The following is a 26,348-nucleotide window of genomic DNA, read 5'->3' as shown; positions in this document are numbered from 1 at the left end:
ACGCTACTTCATAACAATAACAGGAACGTCGCTAACCGTAAAATTACTACTGGTTCACCAAAGGCTATTAATCTCAATCAGTACACAAAATGTAAAGTGGAAGTAGATGCCAAGGAATAACTGGTAAAATTACACACAATTTTCAGTGACATTCTTTATTCAAATTTTGTGCAAGATTTTATGATTTTTTTGAAAAAGAAACCAACAATCATTTAACAAATAAGTCACAATTTGCGATAGGAAAGGACATTAAAAAATTTCACGCCAGTAAAATGCAAGTACAGGCAAGCAATTTAACGTATACAATGCAACGCTGTATAGAATTTCAAGCTCAGCTAAAGTACAGATGAATTTCACTTCATTCATTAGATGGCGCAAAATCTAACTTGTCTGCAACATATAAAAACAATCCTGTTTACCAAAGTTCTCAAAATAGAAAAACCAAAACGCATCAGTCATGCACACGGGGGGGACATTCACAGTTAATAACATTAACAATACCAAAATATATAAAAAACAAATCTTACAATTTTTGCCAGTTAACTTAGGGCAAACACACACGCTCGCCAGGTAGGACTTGCGAACTTTTACAACATTCTCCTTTCAAGGCAACAATTTCTACCCATAATGAAATGGCAAACTTTTGCATGGCAAGAAAACACACTAATAACCAACTACCTGTATAAAACACATAATCATGTTGAGTAAAAGCCTTAAAAGGTATTGGCTTAGAAAAACACGCAACAGTTTTTGCTGACTAGAAACAATATAAAAAATTCAGTATGGCGTACATTAACCTTGCTTGATTATAGCCAAATATACATAAACACAAATTTATGTAAGTTACAGCTTTCAGATGAGCAGGAATTCGTTATGCAATTGATTAGTTCTTACCACGAGGCAAAAGGAATTTTTCTTCTTTCTTAGAGTACCTTTTACACGTGAGTCTAGTAATACTATAGTTCAATTCTTTTATCTTGGCGGCTCGCGCATGCCCGCCCAGACGCTGAAGATTGCTGCGTTGCCAGTTGCACACGACGCACGCGCCAATAGAAGCAGCGCCATAGTATAGCATAGTTCGCAAGCTTACGTGTAGGGGGGAGCGCGCAGTTCATGAAGTAAAGCCACCACGGCCGCATTAACCCTTTCGCTGCTACAAAGACGTGCTCCCTGCATTCCGCGCTGTGGGCGATTTTGTCACTGCACTGCTCGCCTGTGCAGACACATTGTGTTCCGACTGCTTTGACACTCTTTATCATTCGATTCCACAAAAACTATTTGGCTCAAAAATTAGATTTTTACCTATCTTCTTGACTGATACCTTCCCCCCATAAATGACTTAATTTTGTTTCGATGTTCAACGCAGTTATTATGCAGCATTAAATATAGTAAACCTTTGCACGAAATTTTGAAGAGTTTGCAGAGGTAAAAGTCCATAGAGTATACTTTCCGTATGGTCGATTTTAGTTGCCACAATGTTGAGAATGAAATGTGGACAAGATACCTATATATTTCATTTAATTTAAGTACCACATAAGTGTCGTATGTAATATTGAGAAATATTCCACCTTTCGCGACTGTAACAAAAGTTTTACTTACACTGGGCACGTTTGGCTTTATTTTAAAGCACTCCAATCAATCAAAAGGAAGTAGACAAAATACATTAAACAAAACTGTGGACTTACAAAAACATTAGGACTTGAATATACCGTCTGTCAGTGAAGTGCTCAGAGCTATGTCAAATATAATTTTGTGTGTGGCACACACAAACAGCATTTATTTGCTAAAACACTGATGAGCCAACACAAACGTTGAATATTGTGCTACCGCAGCACAAAACTACGAAAGGTGACTTGGCAATGGAGGACACAAAATACAGTCCTCTTATGATGCTTCAAAAGAGAGAAACGCGTCTGGTCTAAATAAGTCGCTTATTACAGTTGCAGAAGAGGGATATATTTCAATACCATTGGTAAAACTGCGACTGTGGAACAAAAACAAGAAATAGAACATGAATACCATTGTGTATGTGCCATACCTTTCACCGATGGAAGTGCTTTAAAATAAAGCCAAACGCGCCGTGTGTATATAAAACTTTTATTACAGTCGCGAAAGACGGAATATTTCTCAATATTACATACGACACCTATGTGGTACTTAAATTAAATGAGATATTGTTAAACAGTAAATATTATATGAAATTTAGGTATCTTGTCCACATTTCATTCTCAACATTGTGGCAACTAATATCGACCATACGGAAAGTATACGCTATGGACTTTTACCTCTGCAAACTCTTCAAAATTTCGTGCAATGGTTTACTACATTTAATGCTGCACATCAAAACAAAATTAAGTCGTTTATGGGGGGAAGGTATCAGGCAAGAAGACGTGTAAAAATCAAATTTTTTGGCCAAATAGTTTTTGTGAAATCGAATGATAAGTGTGTCAAAGCAGTGGGAACACCATGTGTCTGCACAGGCGAGAAGTGCAGTGATGACAAAATCGCGCACAGCGCGGAATGCGGGGAGCACGTGTCTGCAGCAGCGAAAAGTTAATGAAGAGGCAAAGCACTAGAAATTTCATTCAAACGAATAAAATTCGTGAAGTAAGGCACTCCAATATTGTTTTTAAAGAAAGAAAATATTACGCACCACACCAGGTTTGAACTCATAACCTTTCACTTGGCAGCCCAAAACCTTAACCGTTCCACTACCTCAGCTCATCCAACAGTGTAACTCCATAAGGACTCTAACACCTCACACAACTACTTATAAACACTGTTGGTATGACTATGAATTACTCACGCTTCGTCGAAGTACAATAGGAAATAAACAATTACCGCTGTTCTTTATTGCGAAAAAGCAGTTTGTGAGATTGAAACAAACACCTTTCCTTGCTATCGCCTGAATTAGGAGTCTTATTGCTTGTTTGGTTTAATTAATTAATAGAATATGAAGCAATTGGTATAAAGAATGCTTTTTCCAAACTTTCTGTAAAAGAAAGTCTGCTATCAAGACATTGCTTTTGTTCTATTACTTTATTTATGACTGAACGTTTCTAAAACTGAAGACACTCGTCCGTGCTCTGCACTGCTGTCGAGATCTGGCAACGTTGTTCTCTGTTCATTGGCTGACGTGTGTTTTGTGACGTCAGATGCGCAGAACGAACCTAAACTCGGCCGCCAAGATATATGACGCACACTTTAGTTATGGCAGGCGAGAGAATGGATGAGGTCTTAGTGCCTTGCATTTTAAACAGTACAGTCATTGGTGCCTTAGACTTTCACAGACATGAAAGAGGCTAACAGTCGAATAAAAAATGGCTCTGAGCACTATGGGACTTAACATCTATGGTCATCAGTCCCCTAGAACTTAGAACTACTTAAACCTAACTAACCTAAGGACAGCACACAACACCCAGCCATCACGAGGCAGAGAAAATCCCTGACCCCGCCGGGAATCGAACCCGGGAACCCGGGCGTGGGAAGCGAGAACGCAACCGCACGACCACGAGATGCGGGCACAGTCGAATAAACCCATAGGTAAGCTGAGAGGGGAAAGAAGCAATCCGAACCACAGATTTATTCTGACTCCCACTTTCGTCCTCAAAAGGGCACAAACAGACCACCCTTTCTAATATTACCTCCTTTCCGCGGGTGGGCAGACGAGAATGAATGGCGGGAAACCCCCAAAAAATATACGGCTGGTATAATTAAGAAGAGTAAGTAAATTGAATTCAGTTAAACTTCATAAAATCTGTTAACAATCAATGCGTTACGACTCCCAGGACTGAACCAACGCAGCACCTCCAAATGCTCTGCCGAGCCGCCCGCTGCCAGCCGTATCAATAGACGCAGGAAGGCGCGCCGATTTTCAGAACCTCCTCGCCGGTCGACAGCATACGGCCGAACTGCAGATTAGGCCCCTTGCGGATCCACGCTCAGGAAGATTCCTTTCGCGACGAGCAGTTAGCGCCCCATACCACGGAGCCGCTGCTCGCGTCGCTTACGCTGATGCCGCGGTCTGCGTGCTGTCCCTCTAGCACCGGCAGAGAAGTCGCTTCTTGATGCCCCGACTTCCCACTCTCCCATACTGCCACTTCTTAAACCCAAGCGAACAGCCCACTTTTCCCCTTTCCCCCTAGAGGGAGACATCATAGCCTTCAATTGCGACAAGGCGCCACCGCCACAAAACGGAGGGCGACTGCTTCACACTACGCGCTGCGGCGCGCTTTTCAAAGCTAACTTTACTACGGCTCAGTCGGCAAGTTGTCAGAGCCATCTGCGATATCACGTGGCCAAAACCCTTGGCCACAAACCTATCGTTTGGTGTGGATGGGAGGCCGAACGTCGATGCATGGGCGACCGACGTCCTTCCGAATCCAGGCTCTGTCGTTCGTCGCCCTTAGTTGGCCTTGTGTATACGCGCCTTAAAAGGCAGACATGTAAACAGGTTGTACTGCCTTACGTAGCTCGTTGGCCTAGGCACCTAGCCAGACGTGTGACGCGTGTCAGGGGTCTTTGGTTGCGGCAACCACGAGAATTCGCTATAAACTCGTCGCAGTGGGGACTGGGTTGCTCGTGAGTTTGCTCTTGTTCTTGTCTTGGTTGCGCGCTGCCACGTGGTCGCAAATTGTTGTTTCACAAGACGGTGCAGCAGACGTGTTGGTGAGATCGCCACGTGGTACTTGGCTTGAGCAACACAAAAAAATGGTTCAAATGGCTCTGAGCACTATGGGACTTAACATCTGTGTCATCAGTCCCCTAGAACTTAGAACTACTTAAACCTAACTAACCTAAGGACATCACACACATCCATGCCCGAGGCAGGATTCGAACCTGCGACCGTAGCAGTCGCGCGATTCCGGACTGCGCGCATAGAACCGCTAGACCACCGCGGCCGGCTTGAGCAACACACTTGAGATGTAATCAACAGCATTCACGTAGGACGAACTCGTTTTCCCGGTGTCGCGGTTAAGCTCGCTAAATCGTTTGCTCTTACTTGGTATTTCTATTGAAGGCGAAATTTAGTTCTTTTTATTGGTGGGTTTGATTCGTGTGTCCACGGGGACTGGAATAGCCACACATTCTGTCGCCATACGATCATGATAGATACTGAAATACCATCTCATTCAGAAGTCAGTTGGATTCTTTTATATCATTACTTTATGCAGCCTGCAAAGTGATTTATTTCTTTTGTGCTCAGTTTGAATTTTGCTATTGATTAATGAGGTGCGTCTCCTTTTTCTGTGAAAGGAGTGGTTCCCTAACGGAGCAAGTTCTTAACAAATCTGGTGCCTATGTGGCCGTTCTCTTCAAATCTTACTTGCTTTTGCTTCCTACGCAAGCACGTGCCTATGTGTCCGTTCTCTTCAAATCTTACTTGCTTTTTCTTCCTACGCAAGCACGTGCCTATGTGTCCGTTCTCTTCAAATCTTACTTGCTTTTCCTTCCTACGCAAGCACGTGCCTATGTGTCTGTTCTCTTCAAATCTTACTTGCTTTTTCTTCCTACGTAAGCACGTGCCTATGAGTCTGTTCTCTTCAAATCTTACTAGCTTTTTCTTCCTACGCAAGCACGTGCCTATGTGTCCGTTCTCTTCAAATCTTACTTGCTTTTTCTTCCTACGCAAGCACGTGCCTATGTGTCCGTTCTCTTCAAATCTTACTTGCTTTTTCTTCCTACGCAAGCACGTGCCTATGTGTCTGTTCTCTTCAAATCTTACTTGCTTTTCCTTCCTACGCAAGCACGTGCCTATGTGTCCGTTCTCTTCAAATCTTACTTGCTTTTTCTTCCTACGCAAGCACGTGCCTATGTGTCCGTTCTCTTCAAATCTTACTTGCTTTTCCTTCCTACGCAAGCACGTGCCTATGTGTCTGTTCTCTTCAAATCTTACTTGCTTTTTCTTCCTACGTAAGCACGTGCCTATGAGTCTGTTCTCTTCAAATCTTACTAGCTTTTTCTTCCTACGCAAGCACGTGCCTATGTGTCCGTTCTCTTCAAATCTTACTTGCTTTTGCTTCCTACGCAAGCACGTGCCTATGTGTCCGTTCTCTTCAAATCTTACTTGCTTTTGCTTCCTACGCAAGCACGTGCCTATGTGTCCGTTCTCTTCAAATCTTACTTGCTTTTCCTTCCTACGCAAGCACGTGCCTATGTGTCTGTTCTCTTCAAATCTTACTTGCTTTTTCTTCCTACGTAAGCACGTGCCTATGAGCCTGTTCTCTTCAAATCTTACTAGCTTTTTCTTCCTACGCAAGCACGTGCCTATGTGTCCGTTCTCTTCAAATCTTACTTGCTTTTTCTTCCTACGCAAGCACGTGCCTATGTGTCCGTTCTCTTCAAATCTTACTTGCTTTTTCTTCCTACGCAAGCACGTGCCTATGTGTCTGTTCTCTTCAAATCTTACTTGCTTTTCCTTCCTACGCAAGCACGTGCCTATGTGTCCGTTCTCTTCAAATCTTACTTGCTTTTTCTTCCTACGCAAGCACGTGCCTATGTGTCCGTTCTCTTCAAATCTTACTTGCTTTTCCTTCCTACGCAAGCACGTGCCTATGTGTCTGTTCTCTTCAAATCTTACTTGCTTTTTCTTCCTACGTAAGCACGTGCCTATGAGTCTGTTCTCTTCAAATCTTACTAGCTTTTTCTTCCTACGCAAGCACGTGCCTATGTGTCCGTTCTCTTCAAATCTTACTTGCTTTTGCTTCCTACGCAAGCACGTGCCTATGTGTCCGTTCTCTTCAAATCTTACTTGCTTTTGCTTCCTATGCAAGCACGTGCCTATGTGTCCGTTCTCTTCAAATCTTACTTGCTTTTCCTTCCTACGCAAGCACGTGCCTATGTGTCTGTTCTCTTCAAATCTTACTTGCTTTTTCTTCCTACGTAAGCACGTGCCTATGAGTCTGTTCTCTTCAAATCTTACTAGCTTTTTCTTCCTACGCAAGCACGTGCCTATGTGTCCGTTCTCTTCAAATCTTACTTGCTTTTGCTTCCTACGCAAGCAAGTGCCTATGTGTCCGTTCTCTTCAAATCTTACTTGCTTTTGCTTCCTACGCAAGCACGTGCCTATGTGTCCGTTCTCTTCAAATCTTACTTGCTTTTCCTTCCTACGCAAGCACGTGCCTATGTGTCCGTTCTCTTCAAATCTTACTTGCTTTTTCTTCCTACGTAAGCACGTGCCTATGAGTCTGTTCTCTTCAAATCTTACTTGCTTTTTCTTCCTATGCAAGCACGTGCCTATGTGTCCGTTCTCTTCAAACCTTACTTGCTTTTTCTTCCTGCGCAAGCACGTGCCTATGTGTCCGTTCTCTTCAAACCTTACTTGCTTTTTCTTCCTGCGCAAGCACGTGCCTATGTGTCTGTTCTCTTCAAATCTTACTTGCTTTTTCTTCCTATGCAAGCACGTGCCTATGTGTCCGTTCTCTTCAAATCTTACTTGCTTTTTCTTCCTGCGCAAGCACGTGCCTATGTGTCCGTTCTCTTCAAACCTTACTTGCTTTTTCTTCCTGCGCAAGCACGTGCCTATGTGTCTGTTCTCTTCAAATCTTACTTGCTTTTTCTTCCTATGCAAGCACGTGCCTATGTGTCCGTTCTCTTCAAATCTTACTTGCTTTTTCTTCCTGCGCAAGCACGTGCCTATGTGTCCGTTCTCTTCAAACCTTACTTGCTTTTTCTTCCTGCGCAAGCATATGCTAATGCAAGCTCACCGTGTGCGCCAGGCCACACGATGATTCCATGTCCTATTTAACTGCATCGCCACTCAGGTAAATATTTTGTACCTTTTAGAACACTGGAAGTATTATTATATACACTGACGGGAAAAGATTCCAGCACCAAGAAGGAGTCGTGCATCATAAACGAAAGTTGATAGGTGTGTTTCTACACTTGAAAGATGACGTCTATTGAAATTTCACGCCAGCCGCATGAGAGTGGCGCTAACAGTGCCACTGTGAGGATGCAAATCAGGGTTGCCTTAAATACACGCTATAGCGGTCGTGAGCGCTACTTATCTTTGACATTGGACGCGGTGAACTGACGTTAATCAAGAATGCGTTTAAGACACCATTATCAACACCTCGTTGAGTTTAAATGAAGTCGTGTAACAGGACTGCTAAAAGGTGGATGATCCTTCTGCTATATCGTAGAAAGCCTTGGCAAGAATGCAGTCACTGTAACTGGCTGCTGGCATTGCTTCCGCAAGTTCGCTCTACTGCACTACTAAATAAATAGCCACACTTCTCCCAAACAGGGGTATATTTTGCCCAACATTTTCACTATTTCTCTTAACAACACAACAAACAATTGCTATGGTACTCTCTTGAGTACATTCAAAAACGTCCTTACATGGGTACTTTAGGACCTGAGAGAGCAAACAAAACAGAGATAAAAAGCTACTGCTGTTCAAATGTTCATTACGCCCTTGTTGGTGCGTCGTTTACTCCATGGCTCTCACATTCTGGCACTTGCTGCACCATGGCCCAAATGACTCCCTGACGAAAAGTGGTTGCAATACCATTTATACTCGTCCCCTTCTCGACGGCTCCACCACTGCTCCACATTCACTGCATACAAGAAAGGAAAACACACACTTTCCCTTTCCCACTACATTTACCCTTATTCAACTTAGTGACGAGCATCTCTTGTCGACAGCTTCCCAATGCTGTGTTGGGATGTTTACAAATACCCCGAAGCACTACACACTCTCATGTTTATCACACATACATGTATGCGAAATTGTACGTCAGACTGCTGATTCGACCAATTGTGCTGCAATTCACGAACATCATTCCAGGGGGTGCTTCCCAAAAGGATAACGCTACTGCACAAACGGCTGCTGTAACCCGACATGTTCTGCATATTGTCCATACGTTGCCTTGACCACATACGAGACATCAACAGACGACAACTCAAGCATTATCCACAAATGGCAGTAACCGTCCTCGTATTGAGCGACCAAACGGAACCAGGCATGGAACTCCATCACACAAACTGACATCCGGCGCCTCAGCAACAAGATACATCCACGTTTGCATAGCTTTCATTCAAAAGTCTGGCAGTTACAACGGTTATTAATATACCATAACTTCATACTTTAAAGTGCCAAAGAAACTGGTATAGGCATGCGTATTCAAATACAGAGATAACACTACTGGCCATTAAAATTGCTACCCCAAGAAGAAATGCAGATGATAAACGGGTATTCACTGGAGAAATATATTATACTAGAACTGACATGTGATTACATTTTCACGCAAAATGGATGCATAGATCTTCAGAAATTAGTACCCAGAACAACCACCTCTGGCCTTGATACGACTGGCCATTGAGTCAGAGCTTGGATGGCGTGTACAGGTACAGCTGCCCATGCAGCTTCAACACGATACCACAGTTCATCAAGAGTAGTGACTGGCGTATTCTGACGAGCCAGTTGCTCGCCCACCATCGACCAGACGTTTTCAATTGGTGAGAGATCTGGAGAATGTGCTGGACAGGGCAGCAATCGAACATTTTCTGTATCCAGAAAGACCCGTACTGGACCTACAACATGCGGTCTTGCAATATCCTGCTGAAATGTAGGGTTTCACAGGGATCGAATGAAGGGTAGAGCCGCGGGTCGTAACACATCTGAAATGTAACGTCCACTGTTCAAAGTGCCGTCAATGCGAACAAGAGGTGACCGAGACGTGTATCCAGTGGCACCCCATACCATCACGCCGGGTGATACGATAGCATGGCGATGACAAATACACGTCTCCAATGTGCGTTCACCGCGATCTCGGCAAACACGGATGCGACCATCACGATGCTGTAAACAGCACCTGGATTCATCCGAAAAAATGACGTTTTGCCATTCGTGCAACCAGGTTCGTCGTTGAGTACACCATCGCAGGCGCTCCTGTCTGTGATGCAGCGTCAAGGGTAACCGCAGCCATGGTCTCCGAGCTGATATTCCATGCTGCTGCAAACGTCGTCGAACTGTTCGTGCAGATGGTTGTTGTCTTGCAAACGTACCCATCTGTTGTCTCGGGGATCGAGACGTGGCTGCACGATCCGTTACAGCCATGCGGATAAGATGCCTGTCATCTCGATTGCTAGTGATACGAGGCCGTTGGGATACAGGACGGCGTTCCGTATTACCCTCGTGAACTCACCGATTCCATATTCTGCTAACAGTCATTGGATCTCGACCAACGCGAGCAGCAATGTCGCGATACGATAAACCGCAATCGCGATAGGCTACAATCCGACCTTTATCAAAGTCGGAAACGTGATGGTACGCATTTCTCCTCCTTACACGAGGCATCACAACAACGTTTCACCAGGCAACGCCGGTCAACTGCTGTTTGTGTATGAGAAATCGGTTGGAGACTTTCCTCATGTCAGCACGTTGTAGGTGTCGCCACCGGCGCCAACCTTGTGTGAATGCTCTGAAAAGCTAATCATTTGCATATCACGGCATCTTCTTCCTGCCGGTTAAATTTCGCGCCTGTAGCACGTCATTTTCATGGTGTAGCAATTTTAATGGCCAGTAGTGTATATAAACAGGCAGAACACGGTGCTGCGGTCGGCAACACCTACATAAGGCAACAAGTGTCTGGCACAGTTGTTAGATCGGTTACTGCTGCTGCAATGGCAGATTATCAAGATTTAAGTGAGTTTGAACATGGTGTTACGGCCGGCGCACGAGCGATGGGGCACAGCATCTCCGAGGTAGCGATGAAGTGGCGATTTTCCCATACGACCATTTCACGAGTGTACCGAGAATATCGGGAATCCGCTGAAACATTAAATCTCCGATATCGCTGCGACCAGAAAAAGATCCTGCGAGAACGGAACCAACGACTACTGGAGACAATCGTTCAACGTAACAGAAGAGTAACCCTTCCGCAAATTGCTGCACATTTCAATGTTGGGCCTTCAGCAAGTGTCAGCATGTGAACCATGCAACGAAACATCATAGATATGGGCTTTCGTAGCCGAAGGCCCACTCGTGTACCCTTGATAACTGCCTGGGCCCGTCAACACCGTCGTTGGACTGTTGATAACTGGAAACATGTTGCCTGGTCGGATGAGTCTCGTTTCTAATTGCATCGAGCGGATGGACTTGTACGGGTATGGAGACAACCTTATAAATCCAGAAACCCTGCATGTCAGCAGGGGACTGTTAAAGCTCGTGGAGGCTCTGTAATGGTGTAGGCGTGTTCAGTTGGAGGGATATGAGATCCTGATACGTCTAGATGCGACTGTAACAGGTGATACGTACGTATGCATCCTGTCTGATCACCTGCATCCATTCATGTTCATTGTGCATTCCGACGGAACTGGGAAATTCCAGCAGGACAGTATGACACCCCACATATCCAGAATTGCTACAGAGTTGGTCTAGGAATAGTCTTCCGAGTTTGTACGCTTCTAATAGTCACCAGACTCTCCAGACATGAACACTGTTAAGCATATCTGGGATGCCTTGCAACGTGCTGTTCAGAAGAGATTTGGAAATTTGTGGTAAGTTTCTACGGGACCAAACTGCTGAGGTCATCGGTCCCTAATTAATCTAACTTAAACTAACTTACTCTAAGGACAACACACACGCCAAGGCCCGAGGGAGGACTCGAACCTCGGACCGGGCAAGCCGCGCGAACTGTGGCAAAGCGCCCCAGACCGCTCGGCTACCCGCGGGGCTCAGAAGAGATCTTCACCCCCTCTTTCTCTTGTGGATTTATGGACATTCCTGCAGGATTCATGGTGTCAATTCCCTCCATCACTACTTCAGACATTAAGCGAGTCCATGCTATGTCGTTTTGCGGCTCTTTTGCGAGCTCGCGGGGCTCTACACGATATTAGGCAGGTGTACCAGCTTCTCTGACCCTTCAGTGTATTTACACTGGCTTGTATCGCGTTTACATTGACTTGTGATTTTGGCATGTTAATCACTTAAATATGTTATCTAGAAAAACGGACTTCCGAAATTTCAGTACTCTACATTAAGTATTTGTTTGGTGTTGCGATTTTTTTTCCGTCAGTGTACTACGTGTTTTTTTTTCAGCATTTTTGGGTAAGTACTTGTACAGCAGACTGGTGGTAAATGGAGTAGAAGCTAGCACATGTCGCGGTTCGACTCTCAACAAATACTCAGAGAACGGAACTTTCTCTTTTGTGTTCAGGGGTTAGAGTTTTTGGATTTAAGCAAGATTGTTCTAGATTACTCAAATTGCATAAACGTGTGCGTTGCACTGAAGATCGTCTGTAAGGTGACATCCATCGTACTAGGAGTTTCATAATCTTCGCGCCTCCTTAATTTCAGTTATTCGCCTTGTAGTACTAACAAATCATTTTTTCCTGAGGTTGATTAGTGTGTTTTCTGTTGCGCTTGTGAAGTTAAACTCTTGTCGTGGCCTAAATTACTGTCGGATCTACATCTACATCTACATTGATACTCCGCAAGCCACCCAACGGTGTGTGGCGGAGGGCACTTTACGTGCCACTGTCATTACCTCCCTTTCCTGTTCCAGTCGCGTATGGTTCGCGGGAAGAACGACTGTCTGAAAGCCTCCGTGCGCGCTCTAATCTCTCTAATTTTACATTCGTGATCTCCTCGGGAAGTATAAGTAGGGGGAAGCAATATATTCGATACCTCATCCAGAAACGCACCCTCTCGAAACCTGGCGAGCAAGCTACACCGCGATGCAGAGCGCCTCTCTTGCAGAGTCTGCCACTTGAGTTTATGAAACATCTCCGTAACGCTATCACGGTTACCAAATAACCCAGTGACGAAACGCGCCGCTCTTCTTTGGATCTTCTCTATCTCCTCCGTCAACCCGACCTGGCGTTTTCACTAGGGCTTGTCGGTGAAACGCTGTACTCGGTTATATATAAATAATATTTTTTGATTTGAGTAGTTTATGTAAATGAAGTCAATGGTTAGCTTTCAAGACTTTTGTGATTTTTTGTGCCTAGTGATAAAATTATAATCTGTGATGATGTGACACCGAATCATATGTTTCCATGATTCGCTGACGGAGGTCAGTAAAGGCAATGATTCAGTAGTTCTGTGTGGCGAATAGCGATAACCAGTTAGTGGGTATGGATACGCTGACCCCATAACTGCTTCGTTTGAGTCAGTGGAAGTGTATTGCGTTGTTTCTGATCACCGTAATGCATTCGTAAACACTGTACACGAGTCACAACTACGACGGCGAGCCCAGTTCCTGTAAATAATAGAATTTAATCGCTTTTTTGTTTTGATTGTGAATGAATCCCTCAGCTATGTTTAAAGATGTTGCTTTTTTTGCTATCAACGCTACAATGTATCATCCTTTGGCGTCTCTATCGTATAGCAGGTAATCGTGCAGGTAACCAGGTAACCGCCATAGTAAATCTAGTTAGAGGTACGATAAAAATGATGGAAGCAATGATAAATGCTATAAGTAGAAAGTGAGAAATTCATCATTCGCAGACATCAGTTTGATCGTACCCTCTGTCGAGATATATTTCGATAGTCACTTGGTTATGCGTATGATTATACGGTTAATCACAGAGGGACATGAAGAGGGTGAAGGATTCACTCATAACGTAAAAATACACAGAGGTGGCAAAAATCATGGGATAGCGATAAGCGCATATACAGATGGTGGCAGTATCGCGTACTCATCTACATCTACGTGATTACTCTGCTATCCACAATAAAGTGCCTGGCAGAGGGATCAATGAACCACCTTCAAGCTGTCTCTCTACCGTTCCACTCTCGAACGGCACGTGAGAAAATCGGGCACTTAAATTTTTCTGTGCGAGCCCTGATTTCTCTTATTTTATCGTGATGATCATTTCTCCCTATGTAGGTGGGTGGCAACAGAATGCTTTCGCAATTGAAATTTCATGAGAAGATCCCGCCGCAACGAAAAACGCCTTTGTTTTAATGATTACCACTCCAATTCACGTATCATGTCTGTGACACTATCTCCCCTATTTCGCGATAATACAAAACAAGTTGCCCTTCTTTGTACTTTTTAGATGTCATCCGTCAGTCTCACCTGATGCAGATCCCACACCGCACAGCAATACTCCAGAATAGGGTGGACAAGCGTAGTGTAAGCAGTCTCTTTAGTTGACCTGTTGCACTTTCTAAGTGTTCTGTCAATGAATCGGAGTCTTTGCTCTACCCACAATATTATCTATGTGATCGCTCCAATTTAGGTTATTAGTAATTGTAGTCCCTAAGTATTTAGCTGAATTTACAGCCTTCAGATTTGTGTGACTTATCGCGTAATCGAAATTTAGCTGATTTCTTTTAGTACTCATGTGAATAACTTCACGCTTTTCTTTACTCAGGGTCAAGGTATAAAAGGGCAGTGCACCGGCGGTGCTGTCATTTCTCCTCAGATGACTCATGTGAGAAAGTTTCTGGCGTGATTATAGCCGCACGTCGAGAACTAACAGACTTCGGAATGGTAGTTAGAGCTAGACACAAAGGACATTCCATTTATGAAATCGTTACGGAATTCAATGTTCCGTGATCCACAGTCTCAAGAGTGTGCCGAGAATACGAAATTTCAGACTGTAAGAGGTTCACCACCCTGCTGGAGCAAATGCAATCTCGATGTATTGCTCACTTGCTAGAACGACAATTCACAGGCGCTGCCTGAGCCATAAAGTATCTTTGCCCCTGTTAAAAGAAAGCTGCAGTACAGTCGCAGGTCAGAGCAGTTTCTGCCGCAGTTGCAGTCCCTCTCTGCTACACTGTAGTTGTAGTCTGTCGCTTGTACAGCGCAGTTTATAGTTAGTAGTTGTCAAAGTCACAGTGCAGAACAAATTGTAAAATTTTATTATATGGAACTGAATAATAATTGTGATCAGCCGCAGAGCTAAATCATGCCATGGAATGAGATGATGATGAACAAATGAATGAGATTTTCACTCTGCAGCGGAGTGCGCGCTGATATGAAACTTCCTGACAGATTAAAACTGTGTACCGGACTGAGACTCGAACTCGAGACCATTGCCTTTCGCAGGCAAGTGCTCTACCAAGTGAGCTATCCAAGCACGACTCACGACCTGTCCTCACAGATCCAAGTCTGCCAGTACTTCGTCTCCTACCTTCCAAACTTCACAGAAGCTCTTCTGTGAACCTTGCAGAACTAGCACTCATGGAAGAAAGAATGTTGCGGAGACTTGGCTTAGCCACAACCTGGGGGATGTTTCCAGAATGACAGTTTAATCTGTCAGGAAGTTTCATATCAGCCCGAAGTCTGCTACAGAGTGCAAATCTCATTTTGGGAACATCTCCCAGGCTGTGGCTAAGCCATGTCTCCGCAGTATCCTTTCTTCCATGAGTGCTAGTTCTGCTAGGTTCACAGAAGAGCTTCTGTGAAGTTTGGAAGGTAGGAGACGAAGTAGTTGCAGACTTGGATCTGTGAGGACAGGCCGTGAGTCGTGCTTGCGTAGCTCAGTTGGCAGAGCACTCGCCCGCGAAAGGCAAAGGTCCCGATTTCGAGTCTTGGCCCGGCACACAATTTTAATGTGTCAGGAAGTTTCAAATGAATAATTGTTAATATAATGAAAAAGTCAACAATGTAATTAAGTCAGCCACCTATTGTGAGGTAAATTTTATTATTTTTATTGGCATGCGCATAGTTAAGTCACTTGTCTGAGATGTTAATATGAATTTGTTTCAATCTCTTCTTTTGTGATTCGTCAGCACCAGTTGACCCAGATTTGTAATATATTCAATTTTCCCGTGTAATGTGTAAGTGGGCTGTTTATGTTTTCTTATTGGTAACGCCACGTAGCGCTCTGTGTGAGAATCACTGGCTGTGCTATGTGCAGTCTGTGGCTAATTTGCATTGTTGTCTGCCATTGTAGTGTTAGGCAGCTGGCTGTGAACAGCGCGTAGCGTTGCGCAGTTGGAGGTGAGCCGCCAGCAGTGGTGGATGTGGGGAGAGAGATGGCGGAGTTTTGTAATTTGTCATGAACTGCTATATATATTATGACTATCAAGGTAAATACATTGTTTTTTCTCTATTAATATCTTTCATTTGCTAACAATCCCTATCAGTAGTTAGTGCCTTCTGTAGTTTGAATCTTTTATTTAGCTGGCAGTAGTGGCGCTCGCTGTACTGCAGTAGTTCGAGTAATGAAGATTTTTGTGAGGTAAGTGATTTCTGAAAGGTATAGTTTAATGTTACTCAGGGCCATTCTTTTGCAGGGATTTTTGAAAGTCAGATTGCGTTGCGCTAAAAATATTGTATGTCAGTTTAAGCACAGTCATGTATAATTCTTCAAAGGGGACGTTTCATATGGCGATCCTGCCAGGATTCGAACCTGGAATCTTCTGATTTTTTCTTGTAATTTGTGTATTTAGTGTAGATTTTGTTTATTGCTAGCGTGTAATTGTAGAGAGAATCTCCTTTCTAGTTGCAGTCTTTCATTGTTGTACAGTAAAACAGTTGTGGCATGCATGTAGATTTGCGCCAAGCATTTCGCTGCTGCACTTGCAATTAACGAAATATTATTTTCAGTGTTATGTTAATGTGTTCCCCTATTTTTGCTCTGCAAATTGTGTTTTTCTGTGTTGTCGTGTGAAATATTGTGACAATAATGGCGTGTGAAAAACGTAACACTAGGCTCCAAAGTAAATTGAGAAATGACAGCGAAGACGAAAGCAGTGTGTTAGCGCCACCGTGTAATGAATTAACTAACGTTCAAAGTAGTAATTTGGTAATTGTGCATAGGGAAATGGAGCGGGCAGCAAATAATGGTGTAGGCAGTGAAACAATTAGTGAACAGGGAAGCATTATCGATCGACCGGTCGGCAACAGCTCGCCTCAGGAATCCGAAATGACAGGACACGATTTCGCAAATACTGTAGATTCAGGTTTTGGGCCCTCACCGTTTTCTCAAATGAGTCAAGACACATTTTCTGCTTGTCAAAATGTGAATGTTGCTGGTGAAAATGCACTGCAAAAAAGCATAGAGAAACAGATTCCAGACACTAATACATTACTATTGCAATTAATGCAACAAATAGAACAAAATCAGAGACAATTGGGACAAAATCTTCAAAAGTTAGACACAATGGAACAAAATCTCCAAAAGTTAGACACAATGGAACAAAATCAGAGACAAACACAACAACAGCTAGACACAATGGAACAAAATCAGAGACAAACACAGCAACAGCTTCAAAAGTTAGACTCATTGGAACAAACTCTTGAACAAACACGTGAAGATTTAACTACTGAGTTACATAACATTGAATCGAAATGTCAAAAAGTCTATAATGACGTAAAAACTCAAATTTGTGAGCATTTTCAACCTATTTTTTCGCGGCATGAAAATGCATTACAGAATCACGAAGCAGCCACAAAAGAACTGCAAACTATTGTTCATGAAAATCATGAGACCTTGCAAGCTAAATTTGACTCAGTTGCATCTACCGATTCGGTTACGCAACTTGCAAAAACTCAGGAAAACTTAAAGGACACAGTAGATACTCTGAAACTTGGTTCAGGAAAACACACTGAGGAAATAAGTACACTATCGGAGAAAGTAGCCGAACTTTCGGATCAGTTCACTAATTTATCTACGAAGGTAGATGATAATCTGAATGACACAAAACCGGTAGTCTTTAATGACACAGAAGAGTGCGAACAAATTAGGAAACTGAAACAAAATCTGAATCAAATTAATACGCAACACCAAAGAGAAATCCGGGAAGTACAAGATCAGCTGACACAGGTAATACACGAATTACGTATTTCAGAGGACACTCGCGCTCCAATAAGGGAAGAGGGACATAGAAATACGGAACAGCCACAAAATAACAACACAGCGCATTTCGGAAGTTATGAAAGAAATTGGCAATGTGCACCGAATTTTGAAATGGAACCGCCGACACGACGTAACAATGACCGATATGCTACTCGCCGACACGATGATTTTGACTATAAGCTGTTCATTACTACACGTAAATTCAAAACGTTTAAGAATTCTGCCAATGACATTCATCCACAAGCGTGGCTCCATCAATTCTCTCATTGTTTTCCTCCCAACTGGTCATTGGAGCACAGGTTAGAATTTATGTGTGGCTACTTGGAGAATGAACCAGCTGTAAGAATGCGATCGTTCATTCGCGATTGTCACAGTGAAGGAGAATTTTATCATGCCTTCCTCTCAGCGTATTAGTCTCAAGCTACACAAGACCGAGTAAAACATAGCATCATAATGATGAAACGTTTCGAACAATCTGAATTTTCCAGTCTTGTGAAATATTTTGAAGATATGTTGCATAAGAATCAATATCTTTCAAACCCATACAGCCCTTCAGAACTCATCCGCATTTGCTTAATGAAATTGCCTGAACATTTAAGAAACATTATTTTGGCAGGGCGTTGCAAAGACGACATTGAAGCTTTTCAAGGACTCTTACAAGAACTAGAAATTGACACAGACAGTCGCGGGATGCGAAAACAGGAAAACAATCACTACAGGTCACATCCGTCACAATTCCGTGACGACAGAAGCAATAACTGGACACGACAAGCCTATTCTTACAACGTAAATCGTGACCAAAATAGACACCACCCGTATGACAACCACTGGCAGAGTAACAATAGTTACAGAGAAAGATCACATTTCCGTAGTAATGAATATGACAGAGACAATCATAGAAACAGACAATATGGCAACCAGAACTATTATTGTCAAGGGAAGGCAGAATAACTTCAGACGCAACAGTTCGGCGCACAGTTACGATTCAGGGAGAAGTTCTCCACCACATGACCGACAGACAAGAAACTACAGGAACTACCGACATGACGACAGACGATATAATCATAACGACAGACCTGAATTTCATCAGAACTGGCGGGATTTAAACAGGGCTGGGCCCTCTGGGCAAGGTGAATTTGTAGAAGTTAGCTCTCCAAATCCCAATAACGACGCGCGCCAACAAAGGAACAGACAATGACTCGCACCACAGGCAGCCGCGTGCGCCGGCTGGCTCAGAGAAAAATAACATAGACGCTAACCTTGAGAAAAATTTTAGCATTCCTTACCGACGTATAAAACATGACAATTGCTTTTCAGTTGAAAGTCTGCGTACTAGGAAGAGTAAAGGCTTACACCACATTTCACATGTAAAACCGTTTATTGAAAGATAACCTGCTTTTTAACTTAGTCTTTGCCATAAAATTTTTTGCTTCACATTACTAAAATGCTTTGTCAGACTTAGAATCTGTTAACATACAACAATGTTTGAAGTTAAATATCCAGTCAAGAACCAAGAGAACTTATTTAAACAGAAATGACGAATACATTGTTATAGTGAACAGAAGACACAGTGTTGTTATTTGTACATTCTTGCTTGTTAGTTGTACGATTACGTAACGACTATAAGGCTTACATACTTAGAACATTTACCAGTACTGCTAATGAGATTTTAATGCAACATTTTGGTTTACTTGAAAATACATTCTGAATTAAAGTACTTTCTGTGAGATACCAGATGACACAGAGGTTAGTTTATGTGACAGCTACACGATTTTATCACGGCGCTACTAATGAGTGACAATTTACAATGTTGCTTTTGTGGTGTTTCTGTTTTATATCTGCACAGTTTTTCTGAATTATTCTGGAAAGTAAAACATGTTTTAGTAGTAACTTTTGTGGTATAGCTACAATGAGATTGCCTTTTCCGTAGCACAACTATACGTTACAGCACAGTACTTTCTTCATCATGGCAATAAGCGTAATAACTAAGATATCTGTACATAAAGCATTTCACTTTTGTTTATCATGAGGTAAGTACATTGACTTATGCAGAACTTAGCTTTCGGAGGACAATAACTACGACACTTCCACAGAGATTATCTCACAACAAGACGCACAGTTTAGCGCTACAGTACACCTATTTGTGTGATTAATTTGATACTTAAAACATTTATTTTTAAAGATATTTGAAGTACAATGATACAAAGGTTTTCCGTAATAATTTCATTCCATTGTTGTAATCTGTAACACCTGAGGGTATAATTACATTAATCCTCAGGGGGGTACACGCTTACTTTGTGTACCATGTGTTTGGCAAGCACAAGGAGCCCTAGCTAATATGGTATTTGCTTATACAACTTTACACATTGGTACCATATTTCTCTAACACACAAATTACACAGCTATCTGATCATTTAACTGAGAGATAAACATTTTTTTTACTACATCAGTGACACATGTTTACGCAATTACACAGTTGGGTAACTTCACACTTATGAATTTGTATTTTGCTGTACTTTGTGAACTGTTCATATTTTTTTGGAACCATTGTGATACTATGAGAGCTTTGAATGATGTCTTTGGTAAGGGACCATGATTTTAAAGTACGTTTGAGGTAGATGACACTGTTATATTCATAAGATTTTGTATCTACACATTTGCAACGCAAATTCTTGACCTGTGAAATATTTTTATATGAGACTGCCACTGTAGCGGAAACTGCTGTCGTAAATATTTCTGTAAGAAAGTTAAGTTACCACCTGCACCTAATGCGTCGTGGGCACCCAGTTGGGCAACAGTCGCCTTGAAAAAAGCCATTAGCGTGTGCCTTCCAGAGGCACAGGTGGGAAAAAAAAGGGGAGGCCATTATCCTCGCTATTGACATTCCTTTGTAGAAAGCACCGCAAATACGACACGCTCATTACTTGGAAAGATACTTACATCTGCACACCTGATTATGACAAGCGTCTTTCTCGAGAATTGAGAGAATTTTTTACTACCTTATGAAATGCCATATGGCTAATGAATGATGTTTCATGCCTTCCTTTGTACATATTTGCTCATTTTCTTTCATATCTAGTTTCTAGCTGCACTGCCGCATTGCTTATTATAAAATTTAATAGATGTACTAATATCACTGTTTTCTGTCTACAGACCCAGTAAAGAATACGTTTCTGATAAACTTTCTTGGAAAAGAGAGCACAAATAGACATTTCCCTTCACAGGAATTGCATAAATACTATTTTTAATGACTTGGTAATTTCTTTTCTAGAATAAATTGTGATGCATCACTCTAGTGTTAAGACGTGACATAGGTATTAGACATGGTCATTTTCGGTGTAATATTTTTTCTGCTTGAGCTTTGTCATGTTTAGATATAAGCTGATGTTTGCCAGGCATAGTGCTACTGAATTTTAATTTGTGTTACTCTGCTAAGCCAGATTTATTTTTCTTGTTTGCTGCACATTGCCTTATATTAGTTGTAATTTATGCTGCTTGCTTTGCCTTTTGTAGTTTTTATCATTGCTGTATGTGTTAATTGTTTTGTGCTGCTGCAGTGCCTCGTCCCTTAGTTTAGCATCTGAGCTCAGTAGATTTAAGTTAGCTTAAGAGGGGTAGACTATATAAGAAACTGACTATGGAGAATAGGTAAAGAATGCATTGCGAAGTTATATGAAAAAGATTTGGGCCAAAATGAGTATTGTACAATCAGAAATAATTATTTTGAAAGAAATATGAATAGAATACAGGAAGGAGGTATAGATAGGACTTTTTGGAAATAATGAGGAACGAAGGGAGATCTCCGAGAAGTAAAGAAAGTTTTGTTTGCAAAATACTGCAGTAAAAGAAACCCTGTCCTTTTCTTGTGTTATCCCACTATGTGTTTGAGTTCCCTTGTGTATTTGTGTTTTTCCTGTCTTTGTGTATTTAGCTGATGTTATGTTGTAGAATTTTTCTAATACCATGTTATTTACTTTGTAAAGATGTTTAAACATTATTTATTCTGTTTTGTTTTAATGCTCATGTGTGAAGTTGATGTTTCGAAAGTTATTCTGATCTTTTATTTATGTACTTTTGTCATAATTCACTGATGTATATGTTATTTCGATTCTTCTGTAAAGTTTGTTACTACAAATGTTATCTGTATTGTTATGTTCTTTAATGATGTTTTCTGTATCTTTGTAATTGTATTCTTATGTTATAAAATTGTACTTGACACCAGTTCATCAAATTAATTAACTTGTAAGTTACATTTCACTGCACACGTTTGTGTTGGTCATAGTATATGGACAATATGTGAGAAGTAGGGACTGATAGTGTTTGCACATGTGTTAATGATTCAGCAAGGGACTGGATAACAGCATTGCTGGTTCTAAGGACAATTCCAGAAACTTTGTGAGTGCACAAGTGGTGGTTTATGGAGTTGCTATATTGTCCACAAGACTCTTCGATGGTGATTGTGCACCTGCACATTTGCAACAGATGGCTGCTGGCCGTCTCTACAAGGACTACAGTGGGTCTGCGTCTTTGCTGACTCACCAGTACCATCATTTCTACAAGGACTGCAGTGGGTCTGCGCCTCTGGTGGCCCACCAGTACCGTAATCTCTACCAGGACTACAGTGGGTCTGCTCTGTGATGACCTACCTACCAATACTCTTCAAAACTTCGACTGACTCTGCTGTGGGTTTGCTCTGTTGTGGCCCATTACCTGTCTGCATGTCGAGAGTCAGCACTGTCTTTCCGTTGGAAGGACAACACTACTTCTTCAAGACTGCATGGAAATCCACTACTTCTGTGTGCAATTTCTTTTACTAATGAGACTTTGTGAAAAAAAACTGTAAGTACTATTATGATGAATGATCAGGACTATGTTTATGGACTGTGAGAAAATTTTAGCTTTTGACCAACATTGTATCAATAAGTGTGTGCATTTGATTTCTTTGTTATTGTAATTATGAAAATTTTTTTAAAATCTGTATTGGCCACTGCCCAAAACAATTTGTAAATTTTTTTGTGAGGAGCATGGGGGCTATGTAAGTAGGCTGTTTATGTTTTCTTATTGGTAACGCCACGTAGCGCTCTGTGTGAGAATCACTGGCTGTGCTGTGTGCAGTCTGTGGCTAATTTGCATTGTTGTCTGCCATTGTAGTGTTAGGCAGCTGGCTGTGAACAGCGCGTAGCGTTGCGCAGTTGGAGGTGAGCCGCCAGCAGTGGTGGATGTGGGGAGAGAGATGGCGGAGTTTTGTAATTTGTCATGAACTGCTATATATATTATGACTATCAAGGTAAATACATTGTTTTTTCTCTATTAATATCTTTCATTTGCTAACAATCCCTATCAGTAGTTAGTGCCTTCCGTAGTTTGAATCTTTTATTTAGCTGGCAGTAGTGGCGCTCGCTGTACTGCAGTAGTTCGAGTAATGAAGATTTTTGTGAGGTAAGTGATTTCTGAAAGGTATAGTTTAATGTTACTCAGGGCCATTCTTTTGCAGGGATTTTTGAAAGTCAGATTGCGTTGCACTAAAAATATTGTATGTCAGTTTAAGCACAGTCATGTATAATTCTTCAAAGGGGACGTTTCAAATGGATTCTAGATCTTTATCAATAACGTAAAAAAAATATTCAGAATATAATTGTTTTTACCAGTCAACTATAAAAGTACAATTTCCCCTTAAGTCATTGCCAGTCCCGATGCAGCCATGTATCTAAATTAAAATATTCCAGAATTTTGTCAGATCATAGTCATGTGCTCTTCAGTAATCAGACGACCAACTGTGCAGCTGTGTCACTAAGTAGTAGAGTCAGTCTTTCTAGTAATTCACATTTCAACCAAGTGTTATCCAGTATTAGTAGATGGGCCAGCACTGCACTAAGCCGTGCCATTTGCGAGCAGATATATGGACAGCGTTATCCGGCGACACCATCACGAGGTAAGAATTTTTTCAGTTTATTTCTCACGGACGTTGAGATTGATTTCACAGGGCCACGGCGTAGCGCTGTTTACGTCAAAATTTATCAGTTTTTCATGAGCTAAGATTTATCAGTTTTCATACGTCAGAACTTAATCATCCAAATTTCATTATTTTATATTTTTTTATCTGTACGGGAAGGTTACACTTCATTGTTTCATCTGTACGGGAAGGTTACACTTCATTGTTACATATTTTTTTATTTATACGGGAAGTCTACAAGACATTACCTTGAAAGGGTACAGTACCGCCCGACATTGAAAATAGGTACAACATACTTCATTATTTTTGTCAGAACAACACTTTTTTTTGTAAAATAACTCAATTTCAATTAATACAGCGAAGCCGGATACCAGTGTGGGAAAGAATGACTATTTATTTAATTGATCACATGTGCACTCCCACAAAATAAATCCCTACGTCCAGTTTGGTGAGATCTTTGAAATGACTGAATGTATGGTCGTCTGCTAACCGCAGATAGTGAATGTGAATATATGATCATCTTTGAGTTGATCCTTTGGCCACCTTTGGTGGGACCAAAGAGATGAAATTTACCTGAGCTTTGAGCGCCTGAAATGTGGCTGAGCAATACTGTAGCAAGGTACTCCACCACTTCAGCAGAGGTGCGAGAGGACCTCAAGAACGGCCATGTTTCAGCACACTGCCGCTGGATCTTGTGCTGTTAAGACCTGTTTTAGCTGTGCTCCATAAAGACAAAAGAGTGGAGACATGGTATGCATGTGGAATATTTAAGAGTAGTTTGAAATAATAATTTCTCTATTTCAGGAACTTTTGTGGGGAGAATTAAATGTCAGGCAGCTAATATTAATGGGATCGTAGTAATCTTCGGAAGTGACCAACGGTCACAATCAAACAACGTGTAGCAATAAGTTGAAATACTTCCGTGTGCTTAAGTTAAGTTGAATTACTAGTGTGTGTACAATAAGTTGAAATATTTAAGAAATAGCGTTTGTACCATAAGTTGAAATATTTAAGAAATGGCGTGTGCAGGATTTGAAATTAGAGACGAATACTTCCATGTGGTGAGTACTGTGTGAGTCTCGAACTGTGTATGAGACAAAAGATAAAGAGAAGTACTCGTCCATGGTATCAGTTGAGGACTCGCGTGTGTGAAGAATACGTTCTTAATATTACTTTGCGTGATATGATTCCGTGTGACGCTAGATTCAAACTCTGAGAGAGAAGCAAGGTGAGTCGGTCGTCTATCCAGCAACGCCACTTGGCTTGCATTGCACAGGAAGACGTGCATATATCTCCAGAGTTCATAGTAGGAAAGTAGAATTATGGAGTGGGGCAGTGTCGTGTGAAACTGGGATAAATATTAATTGAAGTGGGAAAGCTGAAAGTGATAATGTTGTGACTATTCCCTGCGTAGTATTTCATATTGTAGTGTGGTGTATGTCATGTAATTTGGGTATGTGTGGTTTGCATGGGAGAGTAGCAAGGTAGTTTCAAAAGATTAGTGGGTTATGCTTGTTCCTTCGGTACCGCTCGGTCTGGAGGAAAGTTCCGTGATGGTGATTGTGAGAGTCGAAGTATCCTATCCAGAAAGTGCACTGTAGCGTTAAATAATTACGAGACCATAAGGTAGAGAATCACCAATGTTAAGCCATGCCCACTGGGCGGAATTTCTCATATGTTATTGTTGTAGGTTATAGAATTTGTGTGTTTAGGTTATAGAATTTATCGGAATAAATAAGATAGTGAAAAGAAAAAGATTGGTGGCCCTATCCTTCGAATTGTATGTTGTCATGATATCCAGACTTTATAATGTGTGCGCCACTCATATTCAGTGCGATGGCCACGTGTTGATAAAAGCCGTTGAATAGAAAGGAAAGAAAATGTGGTATTTGCCAGTGCGTAGTGAACAGTCAGAGTTCTGTAAATTACTGATAGTCAGATGCGTGTTTCCGTTGCGTATTATTCATACAGGAGGATAATTTGTAACTAAATTGTGAGTACTAGAGTTCATGTTACTCGATAAGTAAGAATGAATCCACTCGCTTGGCAGACCACTCATCTTGCAGGCCTGACTGCTTGATGCCACAGTATGAGCAAGGCACGTGGGTGCCTCTCAACCTCTCACCACGGACAACGCAGTGACCGACGGTCTTCGCTTAATGTCACTATCACCGGCGATTGCGTAGAGTTATCAGTGATAACAGGAAGGCAACACTGCGTGAAAGAACTGCAGAAAGTGCGGCGTAACTAGGCGTCAATGGGCTATGGCAGCAGACGTCCGACGCTGAGGGCCTTTGCTAACAGCACGACATGGCCTGCAGCTCCTCTCTCGGGCTCGTGACCATATCTGTTGGACCCTAGAAGACTGTAAAACCGTGGCCTCGTCAGGTGAGTCCCGATTTCATTTGGTAAGAGCTGGTGGTGGGGTTCGAGTGTGGTGCAGACCCCACGAAGCCGTGGATCCTAGTTGTCAACAGGGCACTGTGTGAGTTGGTGATGGCTATTGCCATTCACGGTCTTCATGTTCCCAAACAATGATGTCACGTTACAGGGCCACAATTGTTCACGAATGGTTTGAAGAACGTTCTGGACAATGCGAGCTAATGATGTGGCCACCCACATAGCCCCA

At 42.1% G+C, this 26,348-nt stretch overlaps 1 protein-coding gene across 1 annotated transcript in view; it reads right to left on the bottom strand.

Moving 5' to 3' along the window:
• Window positions 1-663: 663 nt before the first annotated feature.
• LOC124613280 overlaps window positions 664-26,348 on the bottom strand; it is a 95,238-nt gene continuing 69,553 nt past the window's right edge. The window contains exons 2-3 of the mRNA XM_047141974.1: window positions 5,327-7,619; window positions 664-678 (exon numbers count right to left, since the gene is read on the bottom strand). Of these exons, the coding sequence (XP_046997930.1) occupies window positions 664-678; window positions 5,327-7,619 (2,308 nt within the window). The remainder of the gene's footprint in view (window positions 679-5,326; window positions 7,620-26,348) is intronic.

Source organism: Schistocerca americana, chromosome 4 (genome assembly GCF_021461395.2).
Source record: "Schistocerca americana isolate TAMUIC-IGC-003095 chromosome 4, iqSchAmer2.1, whole genome shotgun sequence".
Taxonomy (NCBI): domain Eukaryota; kingdom Metazoa; phylum Arthropoda; class Insecta; order Orthoptera; family Acrididae; genus Schistocerca; species Schistocerca americana.
The sequence above is the reverse complement of the archived record's forward strand: the minus strand, read 5'-3'. Positions and strand labels throughout refer to the sequence as shown.